This window comes from Aphelocoma coerulescens, chromosome 2 (genome assembly GCF_041296385.1).
Source record: "Aphelocoma coerulescens isolate FSJ_1873_10779 chromosome 2, UR_Acoe_1.0, whole genome shotgun sequence".
Lineage (NCBI taxonomy): Eukaryota > Metazoa > Chordata > Aves > Passeriformes > Corvidae > Aphelocoma > Aphelocoma coerulescens.
This window is the reverse complement of record NC_091015.1, coordinates 82,060,631-82,079,839: the sequence shown is the minus strand read 5'-3', so window position 1 is coordinate 82,079,839 and position 19,209 is coordinate 82,060,631. Positions and strand designations below refer to the sequence as shown.

The following is a 19,209-nucleotide window of genomic DNA, read 5'->3' as shown; positions in this document are numbered from 1 at the left end:
AGAATTCAGTCAGAGGACTCAACTCTGTCCTTCTTTCCTTAAAAGTATTGCCAAACATACACACTGAAAAGTGTAGTACTCAGAGGTTTAACTCGAAAGAAAAAAAAAAGCAAGAACTCCATGGTCACGTAGATTATAAACACACACGCATGCACAATACCATCAGGATTCTAAAGACAGGGTTACATTCTTCCCAGAAAACGATGGTGGTTCTGGAAGAGTAACTTTATTTTTCATTATGGCTAGCAGAGATTAACTTCCTGGTTCCAGACAGAAATCAGAGCTTCATCCATGAATAAACATAATTAATTATGAAACAAGATGATTGGGCTAATCATGCAAGTGCTTGTAAACTCTCCCTTCTGAGATGTGAGTTACCCTTGTCATAGGTATACCTGACAAAATTAATCTTTCCAGCACATCATTCATGCTTCATATAAGCTAAGCTATTTGACAGCAATTCACAACAAGGCTGTGATGAAGAACATTCACCATAGCAATGTCAAAGGGATCTCTCTTTGGCCAATGAGTCTTATCATCACACTACAGAAATTACCACCCCCAACGGCATAGGTAGCATGATGCAGTCAAACCATGAAATAAAAAATCTCAGAACAGAAGGAGATGCCTTGCAAATATACCTGTATCCACCACGGCTAGTTTGTTAATTTTATTATGCCTGGTTATTTGGGTAAAGATTTATGGTAATTTTATTGCACAGTAAATTTTCCAAAATTGTACTACAGAAAGTAACCCCTTCATGTCTGTCTTAGTTGAACACTTAAATTGCTGCAGATTTAATAATGAAAGTCAAGGAAGGATCACAGACCTGTAGATGAAAAGTACAAAGAGAAAGACTGAGATCTTCACCTAGCTCACTGTCAGATGAAAACAAATTTATTTCAGCTGCTTCACTATACACACAAACCCCATGTACCTATGTCAGCTCATGCACATCTACACCCCTCTATCACTGCCTTTTCACTCTCCTGATCAGAAAAAAAGAAAATACTGTGCATCCTACAACTCTTTGAGAGTGGCAAGATTTGCAAAAGACAGTGATCACATTCCTATGACCCTTATCCAGCAACAAATCAGAAGTAGCTGTACAGCAGTCTTCTACCTTTTTATACTGGCTATCTGGGAGATAGGGAGGAAAGCACCAGCTCCTCCTGTTGATGCAAAACTAAAAAGCTAAAGGAGATGGACACACATCCCTTGACCCTTGTGATAACCCCATGATGGGAGCAAGCATTTCAATAAAGCCTGATAGGATTTTGGATAGGTGACCTTCTTCTGAACACCATATAAAGCAGAGCATCCAAGGCCTCTGCCATCCAGACACTGCTGGGGGCAGGTGCCAGTGCCTCTCTGCTCTCTCCATGGGAGAAAATTGCCAGCAACAGAATCAGCTGAGCATGTTCACACTCTGTTGCCACACATCCCTCTGTGAGAGCACCAAACTACAGAGAAGAGATGGCTTCCACTCCAGCAGTTCAGCAAACAGCTGAAATAGTACTTACAGGACCCACTATTACACTGCTTTGATCCACAAAGCAATAATTTGATTCAGTGCTGGCAAAATGTCATCTTGAAAGTGCAGATATAAGACTGGCCTGACGTTTTAGCGGGGCTGCTATTCAAAAGCAACTGAGCCAGTGCAGCAACAGGCTTCAAAAATGCAGTCAGTCTCCCCTGAGAGCTACCTTCAAACATTCCCAGTGCACAACAGAGATGGCGCCTGAGAAAGCACCAGGTGGGTAATGGGAGAGTAGAGACACAGATCTTGCATTCAACATTATTCATGTAGCAGAAACATGATTGCACACTTATTTCTGTTCTACATCAAATTTGCTGCAGTTAGCAACCCATGAGTGCAGAGACTCAACATTGATTACAATGCAATCACAAATGAACCCAACTTTGCCATTCTCTTGTTTCTTTCCAAAGTACTGGGCACAGTCTTGTAGGAGCTGAATGAAATGCATATGAGAAAACTTTCCCAGCTCATCCGTAGCAGAGAACAATCAGAAAGACAATGATGGCAAGGGATGCAAAGTCTTGAGTTCATTCAATAAAATGTGGAAAAATTGACCAAATAAATATTTCAAAAGTCAAAGTCTGGAACCATGATATTTACTTTCTGTTGAACTTGCCGTGCAATACAGAGTATATGATGTTACTGGGGGCAATGATCAGGAAAAAGAAAGCTGTTACAGTTCTATGGACCTCACCAAATTACTTATTTACATGAATTTTAATGGACAGAAGCCAATTTTTTCCCATTTTCAACATGTGTTCAATTCCAGTTCTTTAGATGTGGCTTTTCAGAAGAAAAAACTATTTTACAGTATCTGCCAAAGACAGACTGAAAGTACATACTATGAGATGCAGAGACAATCCCTTGCATACATTTTAGTTTTGATCAAAGAGTGAAGCTTCAGATTAAACAATTTGGTGAGTAACTCAGTGATCCTTAATCTGTTTAGATGGCCTTAATTTTACTTGTTTACTAAAATATTTCCAGGTAAGCTGCTAAAAGAGGCAAGTCCTAAGAAACATGATTTTCATAATTAGAAGATACATGTTGATTACAGATTTTAAAAATTACAGCCATAGTTTTAGTATGCTAAAGTTGTGCTTTTTATAAGAAAATGTGCTGTACATAAACCTACACTAAAGGGTTTATTACAGCTTCATAAAGCCTGGAACCCACAATATTCGCTCTCCCAACTTAATCTAATCTCTTTGCTCCTGCTGTTCCACTGCCAGGAGTTTCAGTTTTGGAGGTTCTAAATTTCAAGTGGGTTTTTGTATTTCTGGATTTTCTGACTATTGTGTTTAAAATTTTAGTCAGGTAGTCTAGTTGTACGGTTGTAGTCAGCTATCTTTGCAACTCAGTTTTCCTTTTTCTTTTAAGAAGCATTAAAAAGCACTGCTGGCACTCAAAAAGATAGAAAAGGACTAAGGAAGTCAATAAGAGGCTCCTTTAAATTCTGAGGTTTTTGTTCTTTAATGCATAATGAAATGAAATGAAAGGAGGACACACACACTTCCACAGGCCAAAGGTAGCAAAAAGTATATTTTCTGACACATTGCAAAAGCCCATTGGTACCTCTATTCTTTTGTATTCATCAGATTCACAAACATGCAGAGGAGGACAGCAGGACATCAGTGAACCCACAGGAAATGCTCTGAGTGCTAATGCTCTAACCCTGGACTGTCAAGTCTCAGGAATTAAAACAGCCTTTAATATTCGCAAATCAGAATCCCTGATGTAGCATATTCAACTGCAGAGTGCCTTAGGATATTTATGTAAATCCTTTAGATAACAAAGATGAGAGAAAAAGGAGCTGACAACTAAACTGCCAGCTGCAAATTCACTGAACAGAGAAGCAATTAAGGTAACTGGGCTGCACACAGCATATTTTGCATGTAAACTACTATGGCAAGGACTTCAGAGAACCAGAGGCCAGAAGGGAGGAGGCCACACTCTGAAATTGTCCCTCTGGCCCCCTTAAAGCAGAAGTGAGAAGCTGGATGCAGGGATCATCCAGGAGCTGGGGGTTTGTCCAGAAAGCCATAGCAGGACATGATGCTGCAGTCTTGGAAAGGGAAACTGCTTTTCAGAGAAGGTGGAAGATCCTTGAAGGAAAAGAAAGGCACCATTTTTAAAGTCTCTCCTATTTTAGTACTACAGGGGAGGGATATGTGCTGACTCTAAATAACACCCTACCAATGCTGCAAGTGAGCCCTCAGCGCTCCAAGATACATGATGATTTATATCAATGACTTATGTATGATTTATAACAATGAGCTGGATCTAGGTACCCGCAGTGTTGTAGCTATGTAGTGTTATACCACAGCTCCTCTTCTGTTCCACAATCCTACATGCCAATCCTAAACCCCAGTGACCATTTTTCTACCAGCTGCATCCAGAGCAGGCAGTTTGTGCTGTGCTGGGCAAGTACCTACTAGCAGGGCCCCATGGCCACCAAAACACATCTGGGAGACCACCTGTACTGATCCTGACCATGAGACCATTGTACGTCAAGGAGTCAATGATCCACATAGCAGTTACCCTCAGCAGGCCCAGGCCCGTGGTGCCCAAATACCTTGGCCATGGGACAAACCCAGTCAGCTGGTAGAACAGAGGAGCCTGCAGGCAGTTCCCACTCTGCAATAGGGATTACACTCCCTGCCTGTCCTGGTGTATGTAAGAGCTGCAAGAAGTTCTCATGTAAACCTCCATATTGACAACAGAAAATATTGCCAGAGCTGATTTCTTAATAGAAAATAATATAGCAGCTTGAATGACCAAAACAAGGGAGCTTCCCCACAGCCAGCATCTGTGTCACAACATCAGAAAACTGATCCAATGCTCCATGAACACAGGGTACCCAGCATCTGAAGGGACATATGATTTACTTGCTATCTGTATTCTTCCATTTGTTTTATATTAAGACAGCTATTTTATTAAGCTATTGGTTATTGGGCCTTTATTACTGATATCCAGAAAGAGCTCTGTACTCTGCCCCTTACCTCATGCCCTGGAGCAGAGCATTCTCTGTCCATCCCCTCCTACCACCTGCTGTACACCCTCCCTCACCCCTATTGCATGAAGTTCCAAGAAAAGGCCAAAAGGATTTATAATACAAGGAAATAGAGAAATATACATTAATCTTGTGATACTTTATCTTATACACCAGCCTTTTAGCTCCTTCTAAAGACCTTACTTACTTCCTACTTGATAGTAAATCCAATTACATCCAGTCCTCCTGCGCAGAAGCCGCTGCCAGTTAGCTTTTCATGTACACACTAAAAGCTCCCGAGTGCACTTCTGAAACTCAAGACCAGCAGGATGTCTGCCTTCTAAGAGGATTGCATCCTCCCTGAGCAGCAGAGTGCTTCAGACATGGCCCATTCAGTGAGAGAGAAGCTGACATTTTTGCCAAAGAACAGGCATTGATTTCTCCCTAAAGAGATAATACCTATACTATTTATTCAGGAGGGCTTTTTGTAAAAATTAATACAAAGCCATTCTTTTCATTTGAGCACTTTGTCTCTACAGCACTTCAGTTCTACTTTTTCATGTATATACACAGGTTCTTAAAGCCAAGGGTGGAGGGGAGAGGGCTGCCAGTCTGCCTCCCAACACCAGCAGGCTCAAGGTGCCCACACTGGCCTACTTGTACCAGCGGTCCCAGCAGCAGCCTTATGCATAGATTCACACCTGATAACACAACAGGGACAAAGTAGAGAAAGGAAAAGGCTGGCTTCCTTTCCAGGGTTCACTTGGAATTGATAGAAGCTGCTGTCCTTCATTCTTGACCACAGGACAAACGGGCTGAAATCTCTTTGCAGATAAATCACTGCTTCTGCTAAATAAAAGGTCCTCTGAAGACACAAAGTGTTCCAACAAATGTGCAGGGAGAATGATTACTACTAGACTATCCTTCCCTACTGCAATATTTTCACCCTTTCCTCTTGGTATTCAATTCTTAATGTTTGCTCTTGCAAGCATTATCACATGTATCACAAATATCTTACATATTACCAGTTATTTCAATAAATGTAATTTATTTAAACAAAACAAGAATAGTATGTTTCAAAGGATGTACTGACATCTTAAGGAACCCTGCCTCGCTCAGTGGTGGAAAAGAAATCACTTGCTTCACTTTGATCCAAATGTCAATTTTGTGGGAATATCTATTATTTAAGTTTTGAAAGGCCATCAGACAGAGGGAACAATGTAGTGCTGTATCTCCAGTCATCAGAGAAAGGAAAAAAAGAGGTATTTGTGCACATGGCAGTTTTTTGAAGTTTCTGTAATCTTCAAAGACAGTCTACACTCTATTTCCTTTTCTATCGCTGACAAAATACATAATGTGCAATTATGTGGAAAGACTCAGTCTCTACATGATTGATACTTCCTTGCACCAAATCCATACAAATGTTTAAGGGAGTTATATCTCAATTCATACTAGAGAGTAGAGCAAAGGAAGAGTTACATTTTCTTATGGAGAGAAGTACATTTTTATTTAATAGCTGTACACTGCACATAAAAAATGCAGTGACTGTCTATATAAATACGCAAGTTATAACTCAATTATACACACAAAAATAAGTATTTGGGATGATTAATATGTAGTATTCAGACAATTAGGTTACTTTGAAAATGCAGCATAAGGTGGTATGAGATTTTTCATCTATGAGAAGATAGCCCAAGTATCTTATTTAAAGTCAAGTTTCTATTTCCTGCTAAAAAACCCCCAACCATTATTGATATAAAATTCAAGCCATTCAATAAAAAAGCACAGCTAGTGGTAAGCAAGCACTGATCATACTTTAGCTGTTCATCGCTTGGATTTATTTCTGTGTGTTGGTTCTTAAACTACTGCTCCTGCCATCTTACTGTGAGGCACCAGAACCTGAACAGCTGGAAGCACAGCCATCCCTGGAAGCACTGTGTACACCAGGATTATGCAAAAGGACTCCCGTGCTTCTGTGCAATTTAGTATCTTAAATCTCTTGTACCTGTTGAGACAGTCAAATTGCATTAATTGGTTACACAGCTTTTAGGGCAACACTGATGCACCATTTACTCACTGCACTACACTGTCCTTCTGATACTTCTTGTAGGATTACTTCCACAGTCCAGAGATGCCAATTTGGGGAATGATTTTGCAACAGTAGCATCTGGCCCCTTGGCACACTCATCTTTGAGCTGTGCCAGCTTGGCAGTTGCCCTAAGGTACATCAAATGGTCAGAAAGCAAAGATAGTTCACTATCCTGGACATCAGTTTTCCTCTGTCAGCAGCCTTCAGCTTTGTCCTCTCACTTCCTTCAAAGCATCTGGTATCTTGGCACCTGCTTTTCTTACACACAGAGGTCAAAGCGTTGTACTTCTCAGAATTGCAAGAAAAGCCTCTGATTTTGCTAAGCAAATGGATTCTGAAAATAATGTCTTTTGTAGTTGAGAAGAAAAGGTAGGAAGAGAAAGGAAGTGGGAAGGAAACAAATTTCAGATAGTAACTTCTTTCATACATCCAACTGGAACTGCAGGTAAGTATTCAGTATCAGCAAGGGACACTATTCTGCTCTTGCACTTTCACTCCCCTGGGAGCGGGCTGTGCACCTTGCCTTGCAGAATCAGACACTTGGAGCTGAGCTTCTGAAATGTATTCTCAACAGTTTCACAAGTATCCTCAAGATACACTTTTACCCAGATTTGTTCCTTGATGAAAGCACTTTGATAAAGCAAAAATGGCATTACAGGCAGCCAGACACATCATTATTAATAGATAGAGCTATCTAAACTCTAACCTGCCTCAAGACTGGCTCTTCAGTAGACACTACTGAAGTTTCCATCACATAACACAGTGATCAGCTCCATCCTCCTTCTCATCATTATACACCTGACAGGTGGATTTCAGATAGATGCAATTTAGATCCAAGTAGGAAAGGGCACATATCTACTGGCCTGCTTCATTTCTGTTCTACTGTGCCAGCCACATTTCTGCTAGGGATGAGATTCCCTGCAGAAATCGGAAGCTTTATATCAATTCAACATTCTTCTTCTGTTGCCAACACTTTAAAAATAGGCTTATTTTATCCATATATATATATGTAATCTAGCTTAATGCTTTTGGTGCAATATATTCAACATACAACTCAGACACTAGTTTTTGAGTCCTTGCAGCTGAAGGTCATGAACAGTTTTCACTCAGTAAGAAAACACCTGAAAATCAAACTAGAAAACAGGATTTTCCCCTCAGAATACTAAAACAAACCTTTTAATGCTATTTCTGACTAAAAAATTAAGTTCAGGTTTTTGTTAAGTTGCAATTTCTATAGAACACATTGTTTGTGAATATATACTCCCCTCCCCCCCCCCCCGAAAACTACATATTCATTAGAAATTGCATCATCTCTAAAACCAGAATGTCTCAATCTGATCTAGACTCAGATTTCTTCTGGAGCTCATATTTACATTTCTATTATACAGACTTTATTCAGCTACATCTTCAATTTAGGTAATTTAAGAAATTCAGTTCTCAGAGATATCTTTGTCCATTTTCAGGTCAACAAGTTGCAGAAATAACACAAAATCTATAATAATAATCACAAAAAAAACATTTAAAATTTTCTACATAACTTCATGATCCCAAAGCACTTCAGACATGAATTAAACTTCACTAACCTCCAATAAACTATGAAAGAAAAAAGCATTATGTGCTGGAGCACACACTTTCTGAGCTTCAAGTTACATATTTCAGGCACCAGAAGGATAAAAAAAGGGTATAGCTCCTTTTGTACAACTGAAAATGAACAAAGGTGGAAGAAGTTATTTGTGTCTGGAGGAAAAGACAGTAGTGCAGAAACACAGCATAGAACTGTGCTCAGCTGCAGCAGCAGGTAAGGCCAACCATAGGTTAGTACAGATCAGGGGTCAAACCTGACATTAAACCTGGACTGACAAGTCCCAAGAGCATACAGCTATGCAGAAACACAACCTCCACACGTTACCAATTACTCTGAAATGTAGCACAGCATACCAAGACTTCTCTTGCTTGGGACAGGAGGTAGGTTATCCCCACACCTCTGCATTTTTAACTTCTCCTGAAAAAGTAACCATACCCTTCTACACCATTTTATCTACCACCAAAAAAGCATCTCAGCAAAGACAGCAGAAGGGGATACATGCCTTTCCCTCTCTATCTCATTCAGATTCAAGCATAATTTGTTTGAAGAACAGATGTGGTTTGCCTTACACTAATACATCAGATCATGCACCTGCAGCTGAAGTTTAGGCTTGTGTTCACTGCACACACATTCAGTCATCTGAATGTGAAGGAGGGGATGGAGGGATGGGTCTATAGACAGGTCATGCCTAATACTACCTCAGGTCTTCCTTCGGTTCCTGCAAGTTGGAGCACTAAGAAGTTACTCATCTGCTTAAAAGTAAGTTTGTGTTCAACCACTTCACCCCAACTGTTAGTAACAGGTTGGACAAGACCTTTTGGTAGCTTCCCAGACATGAGCCAAGTTTTAAAAGTCAAGAAAAGCTGTGAAGACTAATGAGAATCTGGCCAAACTACCCCCATCCCAGCACACTGTGGGTGAATATTTGCATTAATGTGTGACCATCCATGGTATGAGTCTTTCTGCTTTCCTAGAATGAATAAACAGCATCATCTTGAAGCAACAAAGAAAGTTTTCATCCCCACAACATGTAAGCACAGGTAGGTCCTGTAAAGTAATTCACTGTGGTAGTGGATTCCCTGCCTCCCCCACCCCCACTGGCAGCTCCTCAAGGCTGACAGATTCCTTGCCACAAGAGACCCTTGGCAAGTGATTAATAGCATGCCAAACTTGCAATCTTTGCTAACTAACACAATGGTTTGTTTGTGCATGTATAATCCTTTAGACACAAACCATTGACCAAATCTGGGACTAAGTCAGGACCCAGCTGCACCTAAACTCCCTCTGAGAAGGAGGTTAGAATGTAACGGGGTCTTTTCTGAACCTCACAACTCAACAGGAGAGTCTCCATGACAGCTTTTTCTGACCCATCCTCTATGCAGTAAATAATCAAGTGTACCTTGCCACTAAATCTTGTTAACCACTGTCGCATTTACTGTCAAACATGGTGAAATAGCTGGTTTATATCAATGAATGTGTTATTACTTCTCTCTGATGAGCGAGGTGCATCACTCCATCCATGACATTTACAGATCCAAGGAATGATTTTGGTCTCAAATAAAAACCTTTCCTGGAAGAACTATTAATCCAAATTTTGATTCAGAAAAAATTGAAGAGTATCTGAAGAAAATAAACTTATTTTTGCAGTGGACCATACGAAAGTAACAATATGTTTATACCAGATTTTAGTTGCGTTTTCAAAGTGATAAATGTTTCTGGCATTTCCACTTAAAACAATCCAACATATCATAAAACAGGAAAGACACCAATCCATAAAGCAATTGGTAATACTTAGTTCCTTTAAAGATAAATATAGCATTAAGAAAAGCACATCCTATTTTATCGAATCAGTATTATTTCTCAAGGAAAGGTAATCTTTAAAGAGCTGTGAAATCAAACTAATAGTCATTTATCAAAGAGGACTGGCCATCCTTTCCATAAGAGCATTTTATTTCATACAGATCAGTAAAATCTTTGATAATGCAACTGTCATTCTCATTCAGAATTTGTTCTAAAAGATTCATTATGTGCCCAAGATTAACTTGAGTCTCACAGACTGTCTCGAACCTTTCCCTTTGAAGGAGCTAGAGGCATAAAATAACACAGTAAATGTCTGTTCAGACAGACAGCAATCATCTTTAACAATAACCATACTTCTCAGGAAGCGACTTGAGTACTTTTTACTGCTGCTATGATTTAAAGATCTTAATTAACATCAGCTCTATTTCCCAAAGGAAAACAGCTGCTCCTGTGACAAGGCATTTTTGGAGCACTCCACAAACTGAGAGCAGAACTGAACACTATCACGCACACCCATGGCAAAGCTTTTAAAAACCTTTACAGAAGAAGGGAAAAGGAAAAAGCACCTTTAATTAGATAAGACAGAAGGGTGAGGGGGGGCAGTGATTGTTCCATACACTAGAACAGAGTTCCCAGATACACAAATCACTGCAAAAACTCCTTCACAGCCCTGGAAACACTAAGACTAGGCAACACAAATTCTTAACATTGTAAGGTTCTTTTCTGGACGCAGTGTACTTTATTTATTCTGCATTTGAATTTAAATCACAGAAGAAACAATCCTTAGTTCAATATATACTAACTAGAACAGATTGCATTTGCTGACCCTCTAGGGATTTGTATCTCCCAAAGAATGCTGAAAAAACCATAGGAAAAAAAAATCAGTGAAAATTACTGTGCAATCTATATCACTATACTGTCAAAAAAAGTTGAGACAAATAATCCTTAATGGCAAATTAAATGTAAGGAATAGATTTTTTTAAAATTAAATCTATTTTAAAGTTCTGGTGAGAAGAAGTAGTTAATTGCATAGAGTTCTAGTGCAAAGTTCCATAGTCAGATAAACACTGTCACCTAAAAAAAGACTTAAGAGACTGAATGTGTTGCTGCAGCTCACTGAAATACCGAAGTAAGCGGTAAGACAAACAACCAGGTAAAATAATCATAGTTTTTACAGACACTTACTTGAATGGTGTGAACAGAAATGACAATGTGGTTTTCTTTTTCTGACTCATCTTAACCTGCATAAAAGAGCATTAAATAATTACATGCAAGTTGCAACAACATTAAAAATCACTACAAAAAATCACAGATGATTTCTAAGACTTTGGAAAAGGAATGAAATAACAGTGTCAATATACTGTCCATGAAAGTGGGTGTTATACTCCAGTACGTGCAACTCCTCTGAGTTCCTGGAAACTCAGACCTGCTCTACAGTAAATAAAATAAACCATGCTCCAGCCACTGATTTTCTCAGGACTTCTACAGTTTGCAGGATAAAAGGAAGATATGGCTAGAAGTGCTATCAGGCTTCAGTGACAACCTTCCTCAATGAAACCAGCGCCATTTATGCCAGACCAGAACAGTACACTGCAGCAAACACCACCAAAGCAATGCTGTTAAATCAATTAACCTGCACATGGACAAAAATAGAAGGTTTTGATGACATCAGAGCCACTTTGTCCAAGGTCCTCCAAAACATCTTTAAGGTCTCCTGCAGCTGCCTGACTCAAGTCTGACTGCTGGCATAATATGCAGCCAGGAGCTTCCTAAGTACACTACTTGTAAAACCTGACAGCTGGAAGCAGCAACCTACACATTTCATCCTATCCATCCAAGGCAACATCATCTCCAGGGAGCACAAACTGTGGTCAGGTCAGTCCATCACAGGGAAAGTAAAAAATCCACTTGGCACGTCTAAGCCAGTGCACTACTTCTGCTTCAGCAGAGAAACACAAAGGAAATTCAGACAGGATCATTCAATACAACGCTAGAAAGAAGCCAACAACAACAACAACAAAGATAATCCAGCACTACAGAACACGAATACAAGTAAGCTCAAAGGAGAAGCAGAACTACTTCTTTTTAAAATAATCTCAAAGATACCAATTCAAGTGAAAAAGATCTGAGTCACATCCTTAATTCTTAAAGCAGAGGTCTTCCAACTGCAGAGGCAATATCAGCGTGCTTCAAACTTCATGTCCAACCCCACCAGTCACTTTCCCTGTTACATGCCAGCTTTTCCACTCTATTTTTGAAAATGAGTCTGCTGCTGACACTGCCACCCTGGTATCCACACCTTTGTGTACCTGGCATTCACAAAGGGACAGAAGATGCTGAAGGTGCTGATCTCCTCATGTCATCTCATGCTAGTTCATTGTTTCACTATCATGACATGGATTTCCAGACCACATAACAGTTCTTTCATGGCTCAGCTTCTATCTGTGGAGGATGGTTTTCCCTCAGAGCATTTCTATGCCTTGCCAAAACTGGGATTTGGGGATTTTGGACAGTTTCTTACTCCACTGCATAGTGAAATAGAACCTTTTTTGTTTGGACCACTCGTGTTCTCATAACGTAATTTCCAATATTAAATGAATCAAGACAAAGAAGCCAGAGATGAACACTTGCAAAGCAAAACAACAGATATAACAGCATTAGCTAAAAGTTAATTACACCACTAATTTAATTTCTTTAATGCACAGGAGCCTATTACCTTTGTGATCTGTTTGTGTACTGACCCTGATTTAAAGCCTTGTCTCCCAGCCCCCATTGCAAAGGCATTATTTCCCTTCTCCAGTACCAGCATTCAGATTCTACCTACATACTGCAAGTAGGTTTACATTAACACCAATAAACATCAGCATTTTTGTTAAGAATCAAGAAAAAAGTCATTCATTCTCCTTACAAAAAAGCAACCAAACTTGTTTATTAAAGTCTTTCAAGCTTCTTCAGATAAGTCTCACAGCTATTCAATTAAATGAATGTGCATTCAATTTTAATCCTTTCAATTTAGCACACTATGTATAGGATATGTCATATAATTATTTTACATATAGCAACAACTATTATTCAGGTAAGTTGGGGTTTTTTACCATATGTTTAATACCTTAAATTGTTCAAGAATCTGAACAGCGTTGGTGAACATGCTCTCTGCTTTGAAATGAGCACTACTGTTCAGATACTCCAAAGGCAGAGTTCCCTGAGGAAGAAAAATACACATAATAAGTAAAAAAAATTAAATGAAATAACAGGAATTTCTCTTAACTGAATTGCTGGCCAAATGAGCAGTAAGAATACTTCAAATTACTGCTGAAATAACTCATGTGACTCCTTTGAAAATACTCTTCTTACACAGCTTTGCAACATCACTGGGATTGTTTATAATAACTCAGCTTCTACAGGAATGCAAAAAACATAAATAACAAAAGTTGTTATTAAACTACATACTATAAAATAATATAAACTCAACCACTAATCAGAAGCCATTTTTGAAATCCCTAAAAATCTTCCACACAAAGCCTTGCCTGGGCCTGACTCAGTCCAGTACTTGTGATAGGAAAGGGAGCAGTTCCATTCCACCCGCTATGCTGGGCAGCTTTCCTCACACAACCAGCAACGAGTGCAGGACAAGGTGACAGACACTGGGGCAGAGTCTCCAGAAGAAATACTTTGCAAAATACGCTGTAAATAGGTGTTTTATATGGGAAACCAGCAGCAAGAAGGCAGACTAATGAAATGCTAATTGTCAATTGATATTTATGAGGCAACTTTTGGGCTATGTAAAAATACATGAGAGAAATTATAAGAAAAAGCCATCTCACTGTTCACTAAATTAGTGGCACAAGATAACATCTGAAGAAAGTACACTAGTTTAATCAAGAAATAATTGAACATTAAATTGCAGGAACTAGCTTGTTTACAAGCTTAGCTTTCACTATCAAAATCAGGCTATTCAAACCATATTGCATTTTTACCATCCCTAAAAACAAAGTAACAAAAAACTTATATAGCTCAAGAGTATAAAGTTGCAGATTACAATAGGACCAGCTGCCTTTCCAATTGAAAGCCCTATACAACACATAAAAAGATTTGAGTCTGTACTCTAAACTAGAGACACACACAAAATTAAAACTACGAGCAGTTTCCACACCTTATAGCACTTCCACAAATGTGTAATCTTTCCCCTCACACACCTCAAGTCTTGTCCCCAACACCTCTTCCTCGATGGCGAACAGATTTTTATAACATAGGAAAACATTTGTGCTTCTTACCACAGAGTTCAGGGGGAAAGGCACACCGATCAGGGAAGCCATCAGTGGTGCTACATCAGCCTGTGCAAACAGAAGTATTCCCACGTTAACATAGTTTCAGCCTCTAGAGCTAATAAATTTAGCTTAATTTTAACATATCTGCATTTGCAAAAGATAATTATGCAATACTGCCAAGTTATAACATAAAACTCTCCTTTATAGTTTTTTTGGTTTTTAGTTGCCAGTGGTCATTGCATGATTAGATTCAAAATGTGAAGTTCCACTGCTGATCAAGCTTCAAAAATACATTTCGTTTAAAAAGCAAATATAACCACCCCAGTATTTATTTGCAGGAATTCAGCACTTCCTTTACTGCACTCAGAGAGGCATATCACTTTTTATGACTATTTATATGACCAAAAGAACTAATTTCATATTTACAGTTTTAAGCAGTATACTGGATATACTGCTCTTCACAACATTCCTTATCCCATGCTTCCACAGTGCTGATTACTCACCTTCTCCCCTTTAGAGGGAGTTTCTGCACTTTTTTTATGTCCAGTCAGCCCTTGGAAAGGCCCTTTAATCTACACGAAGGCATTTCATTAAATAAGTTACTATTACCTTCTACTCCTGATAATAAACACTGCCTCTTACCAGTTTTATATTTTCCTTTAATATAAAACTATGCACCAAAATTCTTTGTTTCTCCAGCATAAATCTGAAGAAACTACAATGAAACCACAGGCACTGCACCAGCCTCAGATCTACCAGGCAGACTCCAAACCATCATTTGTAGAGAACAATACACTTGGAGTGTAATGGTAATTAGAAGTCTCATTTGCTATTTTTACCCATAGTCACACATGTACTACAGGACAAAAGGTCTCTCTTGTCAGCATTATCCAGGACAAAGCAATACTCAAGACTCTTCTATACAGTCTCAAAACAACATTGCCATAACTTCTGCCAACCTTGAGAGGAAAGCTAATCTCTAGTTTTGTACCAGGGCTTTGCTGAAAGCAGTTGATCCAGAATATTCCCAATTTGAACCTTCTAGAATGACATTATTTCCCTTGTTTGAGTAGGTTTGGAGTCTGTTTTTCATATATGGGGTTTTGTAGGATGATAGGAAGTAAGAAGCACCATGGTTTAAAAAAACTTGACTGATTTAGGATCAAAGGATAAGTTGCTCACCTTCTTTTCTTCCTTTATCGTACTAATTGTCTAAATTGCAAAATACTTGGGCCATAATCACAGATGAAAAAACCCCACAGTTTACCATGATGACAAGAAATGGTTTTGGTTCAATGACAGAAGCTTGGGGGACCTGGTATATTGCACTGCGCTCTTCCTACAGCCATGTGGGATCACTTAAATAAGTGAGGCAATAATGCATCTTCAGAAGAAGTTGTGTGCAGCTGTCACATGTCAACAAGGAATTTAAACTTATCCTCATTATGTTATTACAGCTGCTGTTTCTAGGGAAATGGTACATTGGTGTGATCATTCATTCAAATTAAGTGAATTACTTTAAATCACACAAAACGCGTAATTTAAGGTGAAAATTTATGAACTATTAAATTAGGTACATTTGATACCTGATTGACATCAATCCTCTTCAAGTTCTCCAGCTTCCATTCTGCAAGAAATAACAGAGCACCTGAACAGCCAATCTACACAGATTTGAAAGGAGTTATTCAGTTGACATTTAGTATCTTGTTGCAATTTTCTGCAAAGTGTTGGTACTAATGAAAATTATGATTTTACATTAGGATGCTAGCTCAAGAAGGGTTACAGATGGAATTCAACAGGCAGGAACAACAAAACACATTCATTTCAGTTTACATTTTCTTTTGTCCAGCAGGATAAATTGCTGCCTGCAATTGTGACCTAGATCAGTTGAAGAAAGGCCAAGGTTTTTATTTTTTTCAGCACAGTGATGTATTACCTCCTGTGCCAACTAAAAGAATCAAACTCGGGTTTAGGAGACTTATAGAATCTCTTCAATAGTTTGTAAAAAAGGCTAACCCAAGGTCCTAAATGCACTGGTACAGTGTGGTACAAACATTACACCCTAAAGCTTTGGCACATCATACAAAAAGCTGGTCGAAAATTATATTTTCCTGCTCTATGCTGGCCTCTAAAGAAATAAAGAGAAAATTTCTTGCTTTCTTTGGGGGTGGAGAGTTATTTAAAAACAGAGTTTAGCAAGGTTTAGTTTTTTCTTTCATATATTTGCAGTATTGCATACACCAAACTTATTTTCAGCAATTAGTTCGTACCACTGCTAGCATGAGGGTCTGAGCACAGGTCCACTGTTATTTGGTCCCAGAAGTACCCTGAAGAGTAGATTTGTACTTTAACAGTACCAATACAGCTACAGGGAGTTCCCATGGCAACACAGGGGCAGTATTAGCAGCATTAATCATGAATTCTGCTAAATTCACACCAAAAATGAACAAGTTTACTTCCTTTTGCTTCCCAGAAAAGGAAATGGATTTATATTTCGAGAAACAGACTCTTACCCATATTTCCATTACATAAAGGAATTGCCTGTTTTCCTTTTAAGTACAATTTTCCAAAGAAAAACACTGGAAAACTGTGTATGCAATGCACACAATGCACCTAAGGTAGGAAGAAACTAGGTCTGCTAGAGAAAACATCTTGATTTGTGAGAAGTTTTTTCATCTCCATATGCCCTACTCAGATATTCCAAAATGCAGAGCTGAAGACATCTGCTTTGGACCAGGAGCCACAGGACACTAAGCCCAGGAACTCCTGAGGACTGGGACACACCTGCAGACTGGCCAGTCCGGGCTGTACTCCCAGGAGTGAGGTGCCTTGGCTTGGTATGTGCTGCCCTCATGATTCCAGCTCACTATCTAGGTTTCCTGTAGTGTTCAGCAGTTTTCTGCCCACTTGATAGGGGTTTTTTTTGCCTTTATCCTGCCCTGCTTTTACTGCAGCCTGCTGGGCTGTCAGATGCAAACAGTCCAGCGAAACAGCAGGGAAGTCCCAGTTCAAAAAGAGGCTGAGGATGAGGCTACATGAACCAAAGAAAATCTCACATAAAACCTCACAGAAGCAAAACCAGTGGAGGGTACACTGAGCTCCCTCAGCTATGGCAAAGCAGGCTGAGCCCTCTACAAAACAGGCTTGTGTATAGGTGTCATCACACATTCTGATGCTGCGGGAGGCTGTGCCTTCACTCACAAGCTCCTCTGGGCTTGCACCCTGGGGCCAACCATCAGCCCATGAGGAGCCAGAGAGCTGTTCTGTATTCTCTTTCTGATGAAGGGTCAAACCAGTAGCCAAATGGGTAATAATACATTGCCCCCAGGACACAAGGCTGCCATAACAAAATCTTTCCAAGAGGATTGCATGACCAGGCCTGAGGGAAAGCAGAGCACAGGTGAAGAAACTGATGAGAAGGCTGTCATCCCAGAGCAGACTCTGTGCCCTTCTGGCCATCCAAGGAGAACATTAATTTCTCTGTGACAAACTGGACAAGCTAAGTCCTGCCTGTTGGCATTGCCTTTGGAGGTATGAACCGTCGATGGCAATAATGAGAAGAAAGACAATTCACTGAGCTGCCTACAGCCTGCTTGCACTGAACAGAGCATAAGAAGCTTGTCAGCATTAGAAACATTCTGTCGATATTTCCATAAACACTTAACTCAGAGAGGTTAAAAAGGATTGTCAATAGATGAAAGAACTTGAACATTGGTGCATGCAACTAGAAATGTTAAGCCCGACACCTGCATACATCAGTGACACAGCAGTCTTGAAAACGCCCTCTTCCCCTGTACACAGTCACAGCTGCAGTTGTATGGAGCAGGAAGGACATATTCAAAGAACATTTCAAGAGAACTCTTTTGAACAGCTTTTCTTTTATATGTTAACTTTATGAAAATATCTGGGATTGTAACAATGGAGTAGCTGAAATGTATTGACCTGTGCAAGTGCCAAGTTCCACTTCAATAATTTTCTCTTTACTTCTAAGCTATGTAACCTACTAGAAGGTTAAACCTTCTGATGCACCACCAGAGAGAGAACAGTCACTTTTTAAGAAGATACTTATTACTCAAATAGAAATTCAAACTCCCAAGATACTCAGAGAGACTCAAATCTCCAAAAGAGATGATCCTTGGCAATTAAGAATCTGTAAAGTTAGTGTCTAAACAAAGCAACAATGTGCTTGACAGACGCAAAGCAAGTCCAAAATGAATGGAGTAGTTTCTGGTGTTTGCTTTGGTGTGCTTGGTTTTTTCTGTGGTTATTTGGTTTGCTGATTTTTTTAACCATCAGAAGGAAAATATGAAGCAGGCACAGCAGGGTGCGGTCAAATGTCCTCCTTTAAGAAAATACACATTGCCTAACAGATGAGGGCAAAATAGCTTTCCTTATTGTGCACCTGGGAGTTAGCTCAATACTCATCTTTTTTGAAATCTCTCACAACATTTGCATCATGACTTGAAGTCAAATCCTGAGGTTTGTACTAAAGACGCTGAGAATCAAGGAAACTGACAGATGTAAAATTCAGCGATTACAGATCAACCCTTACACATCAAGTGTCTTTAAAAGTCTAGCAGATCAGCCACCACAGACACCAAGATAATTTGTTTTATTCTGTTTTCTGGGTTTTTTCTACAACTCATTTTCAATTTTATCACATATGTCATAGTTTTGTAGCAGCAGTTAGGCGCAAAGAGTGAAATGTTGGCACAGTCTATATCTGAAAAGACCTAATCTGTTACCAAATACCTTCTTGAGAGCAGGGCGGAGTTAAAACCTCAGGGCTGAAGTAATTTTTGCCTGTTTTCTCTAATGTACCTTGACAAACAATCCAATAAAATAGAAAGTCATTACCTCATTGATCGTGAGCAACAATCCGAGACTCAAGACATCTTAAGAAACACAGCAGGCTACAAGAATGGGGCACATGAA

General features: G+C 39.4%; 1 protein-coding gene across 2 annotated transcripts in view; it reads right to left on the bottom strand.

Moving 5' to 3' along the window:
* The window catches only part of PIGN (phosphatidylinositol glycan anchor biosynthesis class N), a 101,086-nt gene that overhangs the window by 46,162 nt on the left and 35,715 nt on the right, over positions 1 to 19,209 (bottom strand). For both annotated transcript variants that reach the window (XM_069008292.1, XM_069008294.1), the window contains exons 9-12: positions 15,861 to 15,901; positions 14,281 to 14,340; positions 13,116 to 13,208; positions 11,192 to 11,247 (exon numbers count right to left, since the gene is read on the bottom strand). In XM_069008292.1, the coding sequence (XP_068864393.1) occupies positions 11,192 to 11,247; positions 13,116 to 13,208; positions 14,281 to 14,340; positions 15,861 to 15,901 (250 nt within the window). The remainder of the gene's footprint in view (positions 1 to 11,191; positions 11,248 to 13,115; positions 13,209 to 14,280; positions 14,341 to 15,860; positions 15,902 to 19,209) is intronic.